Source organism: Bombus impatiens, unplaced genomic scaffold (genome assembly GCF_000188095.3).
Source record: "Bombus impatiens unplaced genomic scaffold, BIMP_2.2 scf_0724, whole genome shotgun sequence".
Taxonomy (NCBI): Eukaryota; Metazoa; Arthropoda; class Insecta; order Hymenoptera; family Apidae; genus Bombus; species Bombus impatiens.
This window is the reverse complement of record NT_177143.1, coordinates 379899-392462: the sequence shown is the minus strand read 5'-3', so window position 1 is coordinate 392462 and position 12564 is coordinate 379899. Positions and strand designations below refer to the sequence as shown.

The 12564-nt window shown below is 36.9% G+C and overlaps 1 protein-coding gene across 6 annotated transcripts in view; it reads right to left on the bottom strand.

Moving 5' to 3' along the window:
• The window catches only part of LOC100749303, a 47105-nt gene that overhangs the window by 34118 nt on the left and 423 nt on the right, over positions 1 to 12564 (bottom strand). For 5 of the 6 annotated variants that reach the window (XR_004462424.1, XR_004462425.1, XR_004462426.1 and 2 more), the window contains exons 1-2: positions 12534 to 12564; positions 12027 to 12452 (exon numbers count right to left, since the gene is read on the bottom strand). The exon at positions 12534 to 12564 is cut by the window's right edge. Coding sequence is in view for 3 of the 6 variants with exons in the window: in XM_033322918.1 (XP_033178809.1) it covers positions 12027 to 12210 (184 nt within the window). In the remaining 3 variants the exon portion in view is untranslated. Of the gene's footprint in view, positions 1 to 12026; positions 12453 to 12533 lie in introns of those variants that run through there. The other variant, XM_012390115.3, reaches the window with a different exon arrangement.

Here is a 12564-nt window from a genome sequence, read left to right as displayed (position 1 = left end):
ACGACAAACCGCATCCAGCGGACTGAAGCGAAATGGAGCGTGGATCGGTTGGACCGTTTTGTAAATTTAGAAGTGCGCGTGAAAGATGAAAAGAGCTATTGTAGATGCTACGATTTGGCTACGATTATGGCAACGATTGTAATGAATTATAGCCTGCTGGCTGGTGACAAGTATAATGAAATCTGGGTTTCTTCGTTGGAAATCATCGTTCTAAATCGAAACAAAGCCAGCGTTCCAAGATAAGTATCATAGAAATGTATGAATTTGGTAGAAGAGAGAAGACAATAGCGAATTCTGCGAAAGGACGCGTATTTCTTACACAGAGAGAAAAATGTTCTTAGGTCTCTGAAAGAGGCGATAACTCGTTCCATACATTTTCCACGACTAAATGTTGTAATAGTTTTTTTTTTATTTATTAATATGTGCAATCAATTCTCGCATTGAGAATTTTCAGTAATTTTTTCTGGCATGGCGAAGTGACATGGCTAAATATTTATAATAAGTTAATACTTATTATAGATACGTATAATTTTTAAGTAAATGTAAATAAGTAAATATTACTTAATATAAATAACTAATTAAATCTAGTGTTTAGATCTAGCGGGTAGTGTCTCTTCAGCCTGCGGATCTGGTTCGATTTATCAAGTAATCCGGTAATTAGGGGGGTTTCGATGTTTGTTGACTCTTTTGCTACATCTGTCGCGATATTTTGCTATTTCCTCTTTGACTGTTGGTATGTTGAGGTATTAGCTCGTTGGTGACATACCAGGGTGCATTTATAATGGATCTTAGCGTTTTCGATTGGAAACGTTGAAGTATTTCAATGTTGGAATTACTTGCTGTTCCTCATAGATGTTGTAATAGTGAAAAGTAAATTGTAAAAGGAAAGAGATGTTGAACAATTCAATTTTTAAAAACAACCTTCTTCTATATTGATACATTCTACAATATTTTTAAAAACATCCTTCTTCTTTCCATTCTTCTATATTGTCCATAGAACAGAGTACGCTAATTGTTATGATTCGACAACAGAAAGGACAGAACAACGAATATTGGAAAAAAAATTCGCAGTTCTCTTATTAAGAGTAAAAAGCTGTTCGACGATGTAGACACTGCCTTTTCACATTTTCGTACATTCTTCGGTATATTAGTAACGTGATACACATGCTACCCTAGAAAGTACGTAAAATTGTCCTCTTCAAAATGCCACGTAGCGAGAATTCTTTCTTTCACGAGCGAGTAAAAGAGCAGAATAAAACGAACGTCTTTATGAAAGTCGTAAGAAGCATCACGCGAGGGAAGCGCAATATGCGTGAAGACGAATAAACCATGTAACAATGGGTAACCGAAGTCGCATCCGGACAAAGTACTTTTAATTGCAGCGCAGCGACGTGGTTGACGCTCGTTTTCCATGCGACAAGCAGAGCCTATAACCCGCTCTTGGTCGGCTGTATAAGAACTCGAGCGGCTGTATTTTAAAACGGAGCAGCCTTAGGGCGTGTTCTAATTACGCCGTATCTCTGTATAAAAAGAGTGGCTGCAACACATGTAATTTACGGGGAAGAGGCACCCCGTGATAATTAAGTGCCACGGCATCTATGTCGGCAGGTTGCTTACCCCCCAAAATAAGTCACTTGTAATCGAGGGCTGGAAACGAAATTTCGTGGAAACGAAAGGAGTCATCCTGCCCTGCGTCAGGCGTGAATGAATCGAAATATTCTGCGAGCAACGTTTGATCCTTAAGGGGGAAGTGTGTATTTGTCAATACAGAGACTATCTCGCGTTCTGTTTAATTTGCATTAAGTTTAACGAAAATTAAGCCAATTTAATTCGTGGAAATTTTTACGCGAATATTCGACTTTCTAAAAACAGTTTTTCAAGCGTCTGTTTGTAGACCTAATGAAAAGTAGGCTTGTTGTTTTAAAGGATTGTTCAATATTCAATCAATATTCGTATTACATCTTAAAAAACAAAATTAAATCAACTCTTTTTTCTCTTAGATAGTGAGATTGCTCTTTTAAACTCTCTCAATCAGCATCTGTTTTCTATTGGAAAAACGTCAAACTTTTTGGACCTTTTATCTTCGTTTTGTAATTTAACCTACATTCGTCTATCTTCTTAAGGAACACAGTTAGTTTCCGGCGATTGTTTTTACCTCGTTACCTTCTCACGCAGAAACAAGATTATATTTACTTCGTAAAAGCTGATAGAGAGTACATTATTTTACATCGGAACAATGAATAGTTAATCTTTTTTAAAAGTATTCTGAAAACAGATGTTTTAAATCTGTAGAAAAGCTGTCAAGTAAATCGAGGAAGCTGCGGAGTATGAACTGCGCGATGAAAATGTAGAACGCATCTGGCTAGACCAACTTCCACGTTGTTTCACGACCAACAAAACTCGTAAAAATCGCACGCGTTGCCACATACCTTGACTTTTACAGGGAGATCAATTTTACAGCCGAGTCGTAGCGTCAAATTTGTGAGCCGGTTACAATAATCTTAAACAAGTATTTTGTTTACTACTTAACTTGCTACTTAACTAAAACTTAAAAACAAGGTGGTATAAACTGGAGACAAAGATCTTTTACTACGTCCAGTTTATAAGCATAAAAGTGAACATAGAGTAAATAAAATAAAATTTAAATGGGAAGAGGCTTTATTGCACAAAGAACATAACGACAAAAGAATTGCATTCGTCCGCAGAATAAAGAACAAGAAGGCGAACTAGATAAAAACAGAAAACACCTAACTACAAAGAAGCTTCTTTGTACAATATACAACACAGTATTTTATCTACGTGTGATAGGAAAAGAGTAGCAAGAAAATAATCAAGAATCTAGGCATATCGCCATTTTCCTTGACAGGTAACAAAAAGGATTCAAAAGAACGCGAGCATATCGATCTTTTTTATCTACGGTACAGTGAATATCACAGAAAAAACAAAAAAAAAGGAAAAAACAGACAGACCTTGTGTTCACCGATACCAGAAATACGCTGCTATTCCAAGATCGATAGAACGTCGACGTAACAAGCTCTTAGAACGTCTGTAAACCGAAGTCTCGTATAAATCAACGACTTACTCAGTTCGTTGCGTAAATTTTCCTAAAATCGAAATGAAACGTGAGGGAAGAAACAAGGATCGAATAAACTTGGATTAATTAAAAGTTTTTAAGTACGTTTCTTTAAGTAAATTCGACAAGTTTCGTAATGTTTTGTCTATCTTAGGTCACACAGATTGGCGTTTTAAACTCATTCGTGTTTTACATACGAATTAAAAAATTATTGTTCCTTATAAAGATCACTTTTACATAAGTAAGACTGAAATTTTTTCAAGTGGAAACATTAAAAGTATGTAAAGTAACAGAAGGAGAAAATGGATAAATCGAGACAACGAAATTATCGTTAACGAAGGGTAGAAAAAAATAATGATGTTACAAGCATCACACATTAGCTTTTTAAATCTATCTTGAAATTTATAAAGTTTTATACTATTTTCTTGCTATGTTTATTATAATCTTATGGAAGTCAAACATTTGTTTTTAAACAAGTTAAACAGTAACTATGTATCCGTAGATAGAATTTTATTACGAATTATAATTTATATATCTCTCTTGCTATTTTATAATAATTATTCCTTAAATAGAACAATCATATAACTAAACTCTAAAGTTTACTTATAAAATTCCATATATTTTCCAACGTTGTTACTATAGTGTAAGGATATTTTTTTACACTATCGACATATACAATTTTGCTAACAATGTTAACCCAATTAATGCAAGACAATCTAATGAGCAGAATGAAGAAATATACAACAAGTAAAGTTGATCGATTTGCCTTTTGGAAGACCCGATTACCACAGACATTAAGGCCCAGTCAAGCCAGGCCAAACGAAATCAAACCAAGTCAAACCGTGTTTCAATTACTTAAGCTCGTAGCCTGCCGAGAAAGGATGAGCAACGAGGAGGCGAGAGGAGCAAAGGTTAATCAACAAAAGAAGCCTTCTTCCAAGCAACCTCTAAGCGACTTATTAATTAAAGAGGGGAAAAACGCGCGAGTACAGGTATCACACAGAGACAGACACCGACATGTCAACGTCAGAGGTATCGTAGTTTTATCATCATTTTCTTGCATGATCTCGTTCCCTCCGACAGGAGATATCGACGACGAGTCGCTGGCTCGTGCAATTACGTTGACACAAAGGTGCGATGATGAGTCATCTAATTGTCCATTGAACGCACTCTCTACGACAAACGGCAGTCTTATTCAACTCTACGCCACAGAAATTCAAGGGTGCCAACGTCGTGATAGTTAGCGATATAATATCATTTAGTATTGATTAGTCGACGGGGGGGAGCGAGAATTCTTACCAAGGTAATCCCTGCACGCACGAATGTCACGAAACTGCCTTGTAATCGCGTACAACAATTTGTGCATGTTTGAAGATGTTTGTATAAGTTTGTGCGTGTGTATTTCTATTTGCATAAGTTTGTGTATACGGGGTGTGTCAGGATTTAACAGCCTGACTTTGTCGATACACGAAGATCACAGGATTAAAACAGTATTAATTGACTTTAATATCGCTTTATGACTAAAGAACAACGTTTTAGTATTAAATAAAGTGGCTACTAATATTTTCAAACTTACGGAGCAGATGATACAATACACGTTGAGTTTGTTATCAGAGTTGCTAGACTACCGAATGGTTAACATCTTTAGTTAATAATTACGTGATTGCATAACTCACGAGTTTGTGATTCTAACTTCTTTAATAAAACTTTAAATCACCTATGTTTACGTATCGTTTTTTACTTGATTATACTCATAGAATATATTAACAAAGTTTGACTAATATTAGGTCACCATGTATATATTCGTTTGCGAATGTTTGAACGTGTTTGTGCTAGACAGTGCACGATATCGTGGCGTCGCGTCGTACTCTGTACGAGCTTAGCACGGAACATTTGCCACTGCCTAAATGTCCCGCGCGATTATAATCGAAAATCTATTTAATTGGCTTGCGCAGCGTACTGTAGCGGCCGAATATATTTAGCGAGGGCGAGGCTTACGTTAAATGCCTCCATGTTTAATTACGTGGCACATATTACCGCTCCGTTTCGTTTAATTATTCGATTGCACTCTTGTCAACGTGAATCGTACGGGAAAGGATGGATTAAAGGCTAGAGAATCGTATCATTTGAGGTCTGTTAATGGAAACTGGTAATCCTGCGTGTGATTGTTTAGTATTTGCTTTCGTCGTAAATTTTCCTGTTAGGAAGCGTTATCCAGGACGTTGAGACTTTCAAAAAATATTTCTCTCTTCTTTCTTTTCGGAAAGAATATTAATTAGAGGGGATGAAATAAAAGGATAACGTAACTTTTAATAATTTTACTTTAACATTCAAACTTTACGCGAAGAACTTTTATTCCATGTTCTTGACCTATTTTTACAACGAGATTCTGTCTGGGAACATGAAATTTTACCGCGCATTTTAATATGCCATTGCTTTATAAAACACATTGCAGGATTTCTCTGTTTTCACAGAAACAGAATTAATTAAAAACGTAACGTTAAAAGAATCGACGAAGGGAAAGAGATAATAAAAAAAACGAGTAGCGTTGGAAACGAATGTACGTCGACGATATCTCGGTCTCCATATTCATACAGTTTCATGAACCAGCTTCATTAACCCGGAAATACAGCACGATATCATCAATCCCAAAGCATCCACCTCAAATGAATATATTTTTTCTCAAAATTATCCTAATCATCGTACGAACGAATACTTCGTTTTATTTTTCATTCTTCTTATCATTCCCAGAGGGAGCGAGATATTTCATTACGTGTATTCGATTACGCGTATGTAGGACATCGATCCACGTGTTTAGAGTTGATGAGACATTTTTCCGGCTGATAAAATTCCACTTTTTAAATAGTTCGCGTTGCACGCACTTTGGAATGCTTCATAAAGGCTGATATCGAATATTTATTCACAACCTGATGCTCGCGCGTCGATACCTCAGCCAAAGCAACCAATGCGAACTTGCTTAGGGTTTGTTTAGCGTTAGCTTGGCACGAAGCCACTCTTCAAATCAAGAATATGATACCGAATGATACGGCAGAGAGAGCATTCCCCGTGTGACCTTAGTCGCGAAATCACCTGCACGGTAATCGAGTTCTATCTCGAGGTCGTGCTTCGAGCGAACGTTCAAACCAATCGAATATCCTCGAACTGCACGTTAGAAAGATGAAAGATAAGGACTGAGAGGATAAGGAAGGATATCATGAGTCATATGTACGTGTATTAATATCAGAGTGTTTGGAAAATTAAGCGGTAATTGGGTAATATTACGTATTACTACTTCTGATAACATTTTTTTATTTCTCGAGTAGCTTCGTGATTACCTTTTTTTGTACAATCTTTAATACTTTCTGCAAGCTTTTAAAATATTAGATTTCTCGTTACAAGAGAAGAAATTTTGTAAAGGTCAGAATAAACGACAGATATACGAAGCGGTAACGAAAGATAGTTTACGAAACTGGAGATGTAAAAAGACGCGATAGGTTTACGTGTATCTTTTAAAAGCAGCAAATAAACTTAATATACATAAACGACAGAATAGGCGTTACCGATATGACGAAAAATTTTCAGTATAAAAGTTACTTAAATTCATAGCGTATCGATTTTATACATCCGCTATTGTATAGCTGATGAACAGAAGGGACGAGCTTGAATATTCTATCTAAATTCAGACGCTTTTTGTCTATTCGTACATAAAGTCTAAGGTTGGCTTAAAATACGATATCCTTCCTTCCTCTTCGAAATCAAATTTCAAAGCTCTCTTCGAAGGATGGAAATACCAAATGGAAATTCATTGTTACTCAGCACTTTTCATTTGCTATTGTATCTCGATACTCATGATGATACTCAGAATCGGCCTTGGTAATTTTCCGAAATGAAAGCAACACGAGACATCTTCGGTAAATTATACGTCGAAATTAGACGAATTTAATTAAGTATCTCGTTCGTTACGGTTTGATAACGTCGGACAACATGAGTAAAACCGAACGTTTTACTGCAACGACCGACTGCGAGCTTATTCTTGTGCAATTTGCAAATGTGCCCACGGCCACACTGCACAAAACCATGTGGTACGGTAATAGTGGCCGCTGGCACGATAGATTCGGATGTACGAAACTATATTTCGATTGGAAATACATTTAGAAAAACGGCGTTATCGCGTAAATCGAGATCTCCTGATCTGTTGACCTTTTGCCATTCGCGAAAATAATAAAAAAGAAAAAAAAGGATAAAGAAGAAGTAGCAAAAAAAGAACAGAGAAAGGGAATTTATATCGTGCTCCGTTGCGCATTGCAGAATAATGACCAGGAAAGCCTGTTTCCCTGCGTGAAATGCTTTTCTTCGAAATCGATACGGAGGAAAGCGAACGAGGCGCGATTTATTCTATTTCCCCTCGTTTCCATGAAAAGTACTTTTATTAAAATTTCCCATCAAGCATGTTTTAAAGACATTTTACGAAAGGTAATCTCGAATTTGTTCCCCAATGAACATACGCGTTGCACATAAATGATATTCAAACGTTTACGTTCTACATGAGTCCTTTTACGAATATATCGTGCGTGTTATACGAAACACGTGGAAATTTCATTGGCATTGTTACGAGACTCGGCCATCGCGATTATAATGGTAAAATTTGAAACAGCTCTGAAAATGGATATACGAGGTACAAGCTATTAAGTGCAAATGCATATTTCGCGGAAATCATAAAATTATTTGAACGGTCAGTTACATTTTAATAAGACTTCGCATTCGGTGAGGCCATTTTTAATACTTGATATATATTTAAAATAGCTATTCATGGTGTACTTTTTGCCACATGTATACCTGCAGTAAATATGTTTCTTAACTTTTACATACGTTCTCAGATTTACAGTTTCAAATTTCACTGATATAATCGTAACAATTTAGTCTCGTCACGGTGACAATGAAATTTCAAAATGTTTTACATTGCGGATATAATAGACGCATAAAAATTTTCTATGGTAAATGTTCAAATACTCTGAACCACTAGCCAATGAGTCACCGTATCTAGTTCAACGTCTTGATTTTCCTTCGAAGCGTCTAAGATTCCTCGATCGATGAAAATCGTTCATCGACAGTAAGAAAGAAAGAAAGACCAGGTATAACGTTGTTTAAGCGTTCCATTGTCCTAGGATCGATATTAACCTTCTTAGTATCGCAATTGCTGCATCAAAAAGATCCAAGAAACGCGACAAACGATAAGGATGGAGATTACGTTTCCTCGAGACTTCGACATTCTGTGAAAATATGATATCTTTCTCGTTACCCCTTCTTGTCGTGATCCCTTCTCGCGATAACCTTATGCAAATCTTTGCTTCTTCACAAGTTCTCCTCTCCTCGCTCTTCCTATTGGGATTAAGTTCTCTTCTCCTCGCTCTTCCTATTGGGATTAAGTTCTCTTCTCGTCACTCTTCCTATTGGGATTATTAAAAATTCAGTCAAGTCGAAAAAAGTTTACAGTGATAAATTCCTTGGAGAAACGCGTAATTCTTGGAGTTGTTCTTCCGAGAGGAATAAATCTAACCGACTCGTTACTTCTGACATCTGTTTCAAACCATTATATATACGAAGCATTGTGTTTGGGCAAGTTGTTGAATAAATGATAACCGAGTGATAAATGTATTCGTTTTTGGGAAAGCAGGATCTTTTTTCACAGATGAATTAATAATTAATCCAACTATCATGGTAATTCTAAATATCAGAAGATGTCTTCTTTACAAACGTGTCGGAAGAGATACGTTTCCACTTTACAAACCATATTTCATGCTTTTCGGTATCTAAGAACGTATAGATTCTAGGAAAGATCTCGTTCTGTTGCCAGCTATTAACAGATTGCGGATATCTACGCAAACTTACATTTTTATGAGTAGAACTAACAATAAGAAAACAGACTTAGATTAAACTTTCAATATTATATCTTTTATTTCAATTTTCCGATCCACGAATGCATAAACATCCACAATCCATCGACTACTAATAAGAACAGCATTTTTTCAGCAGTACAATTATTATCGGAACATCGAAAGGAAGAATAAAATAGAAGATGAAAAATTGGGTAGTAGAAAACGATGGAAACGGAGGAACGCTGGCTGGTTTTACATGCGAACAAGAAATACAAAGGATAGGTTACTAAGTCGGAGTGATAATGACGACCGGAAATGAGCATGATAAATTTCCGTCCAAAATTGTGCCGGCAGTATCCTTCGGACTGGTTGGAGATTAAAAGATTAACGCGAGATCGACGAATCCCGAAGGAATGTAAAGAACGCGAATGATATTACCGGGTGCAATTCGCCTGGATTTAACGATCGGAAAGAGGCAGCTCGAGCTCGTTGGTCCAGGAAATAAGAACGCAAATGAGGGCACCAGGCAGATGGGGAAGAAATATACTGAACCTCTTGAACGGGTGATTGAACTTTCCGAGTCTGAGAACGCATCAGACTCGCGGAGCGTGGAATGCGAGAAATGTCAATTTGAAGCTCGCATTGAAAACAAGTAGGACAACAAAGTATTTCCAATGGATCAATTCTACTTGTGTGTGTTTGACTTTAACGTTCTGAGTCTGAGCACGCGTTAGGAACCTAAGAGAAGCAAGGCAGGCCAAGTTGGAGCTTAAATTTAAGACAAATGAGAGAACGAAGCACGAAGTTTCGATCTTCGTGAGAATTTTGTATGTTCAATGGATAATTTGTATCCGTGTATGTTTCATTCGACTTGGATTAAGCTTCCTGTGTCGGGGGATACGTTAGGAACCTAAGAAACACGACACGTCGATTTAAACCTCGAATGGAAAAGAAATAAAAAAACGAAGCACAAAATTACAATTTCTGTAAGAATTCTATCGTTTTGATGCGAAAGTCGTATTTTATATACTTCCAACAGAATGTAGGATATCGTAGAATATTGTACGATACTTGTCAATGTAATTCTATGACAACAGGAGCACAGAAGGGAGAGAAGATGTGTCGTTGCTAAAAATCCTTGGCAAAAGTAATTATTTGAAAGATTGTTTTTCACTACTTGACAATTTTACTACGAAAATCTTCACTGCGTAATTAACAGAGAATATTCCTACGTTTCCCCCTAATTTATCATTCATTATCTCCCTCGCCATCTTTTTTGAACGTTGTCGCAGTACTTTAATAATTTTAAAGTGGAACTGAATCAATTGCTGTCTCAGCCATTTGTCGCACTTTTTTTTTCATTGCAACACATTCGTTACGGTTTTTTGCATTGCTGTGAGTACAGTCATTTGGATTTCATATGGATGTATTAGGGATTATCGTGTTGCTGGTACAGTTTGGAAGCTCGTAAAATGTATATGGGTCAGTTGTAAATAAATAGTCGTGTTCGATCGTGCAAAAGGCTTATTGTATATCCGCTGTGCATACGTATTTCATTGATCCGGCAAAGGGACTTAAAATACAGAGAGATCTTGACATCGATCGACACGTAGTCTCCCGTCGATGCTGCAATAATATTTGCTCGTATATCGAGCGGAAATAAAAACGTGAAAGGGATGAAAGTGGAATGCAATCAGTGACATAGTCGAGATAATCAATGCCAAGTGTCTTTTATAGAAACATTCGATGAATATCTCTTTATTCTTATCAGAGAAGAAAAGGATGCAAATAATCCTTTGTCATTTTATTTTGTTTTATTATGCAGCAAGCAGAGCAAGAGAAGTTGTTAAATGGAAGAGTTGTTAAATATTTACTAGAATATAATATCGTGATATTAAAATACAATGGTTGCAAAAAATATTGATATTTATTATACCATTGACATACTTAGTTAATTGGGCCCCTACATATATATATAGTATATTAAATTTTTTATTATTTAGTGGTATTTTCGTAGGACTAGAAAAATTCGGTAGTGCGAGAATGAGATGTAAAACCTGATAAAATAAAATTCCATTAGAAAATACGAATAGATGTAAAAATACTTATTGTATGAATAAGAATTTTATTATAGTGGACTCGAACCAATTTGTGTAATTACTTAATTCATTAAGATTATAGAGATTAGCGTGTATATTTGCGCGGTGTGTTCGCATACTATAGTTTAAAAGAATGAAATAATTAATTAAGATCGTGGAGTTTAGGGTGTATTTGGGAATACGTGCACACAATTTGCATAATTCTTGTTAAACAATCGAGTAAACATCAATTTTTGTCAAAGATACTTTTATTTTAAATGTTTCGTGCAATGAGAAAGCTATTCGTCATTGTGATCTTATAATTGAGGAAAGTTTCGAAAAACCTTCCAAGATCACTCGAATATTCATCAAGAGTATTCCTTACTACGGTACTTCATCTTCTGCCTCCATCTCAAAAGCGCCAACTAAAATACGTACACTTAACAAAACCTGCCTCAGACTCCAAGTTTGACATATTCTCCGCGAATATTCCTCGCAACTTATCATCCTTTCAACTCTACCACAAAATAAAATTCGTGCACGATTTAACATCATCTGAACGTGAATCTTTATAAATAGATCGCGGATATCTACGCAAATTTATAATTAATTTATTCGCTCTTATAAAATAAGGAAAAGATGCCTCGCATCTGCTCTATGCAAATAGAAAAACAATCCAAGATCTACGGATAAAAATCTAAAAACAGAGCATGGTCTATTGCGTTATGTTTTCCATAAATTATCATACGTTTAACATCCTCATAAATGAATAAATATTCACGGTGAACTCGCAAGAATTGAGAAAAGGAAAATAAAACTCAAAGAAGCTGATTCTCGATCACGATCTAATATTTTACGTGACTTAATATATTTTTCTATTACGTGCTTTCTACATACGCTCCTGCGCGTTATACTTTTCCGAAATCCATCAAAAATTCACGATCCACTCGAAAAACTCGAAAAAGAAAGGGAAACTATAAAATTGAGAGAAAGACTCACCCTCGATCGTGGTAAGTTCGGGTGGTTCGGACATGCCGAAGACCATTCGATCCTGCACGATCCAGCAGGAGACGAACAGGACGAGGACGAGGTTGACCGCATAGCCAGGCTTCCTCGAGGCGGTCACGCAGGACGTGGATGACGGCAGGGACGCCGTCGCGGCGACGGCGTCGGTGGCGTGCATCTTCACGACTGGCCCTGACACGCGGCCTCTTCTCGCTCACCCTTCTCTTCTCTGTCGTTGCTCACCCCTATGTATGTACGCATACGTGGTACGCACCGTGGAGCACCTGCACGCAGGTCAAGCCTGCCGTACCTACTTCCGGTATCACATATCCGCGCGATCGGCCCGTGTGATCGATAGCACGCGCATATCTCCGCACGTTCCACCTTCCCACGGGCAGCCAGAGGAAAGTAGGAAAGCAACTAGATTTAGAAAAATCGAAAATTGCCAGATGTTGGACGAGAATGAACTTAGGGCGGTATATAGACGGCTCTTTTATTCACCCTGGTCGTCAACGTCTTGTTGTACCGGCTC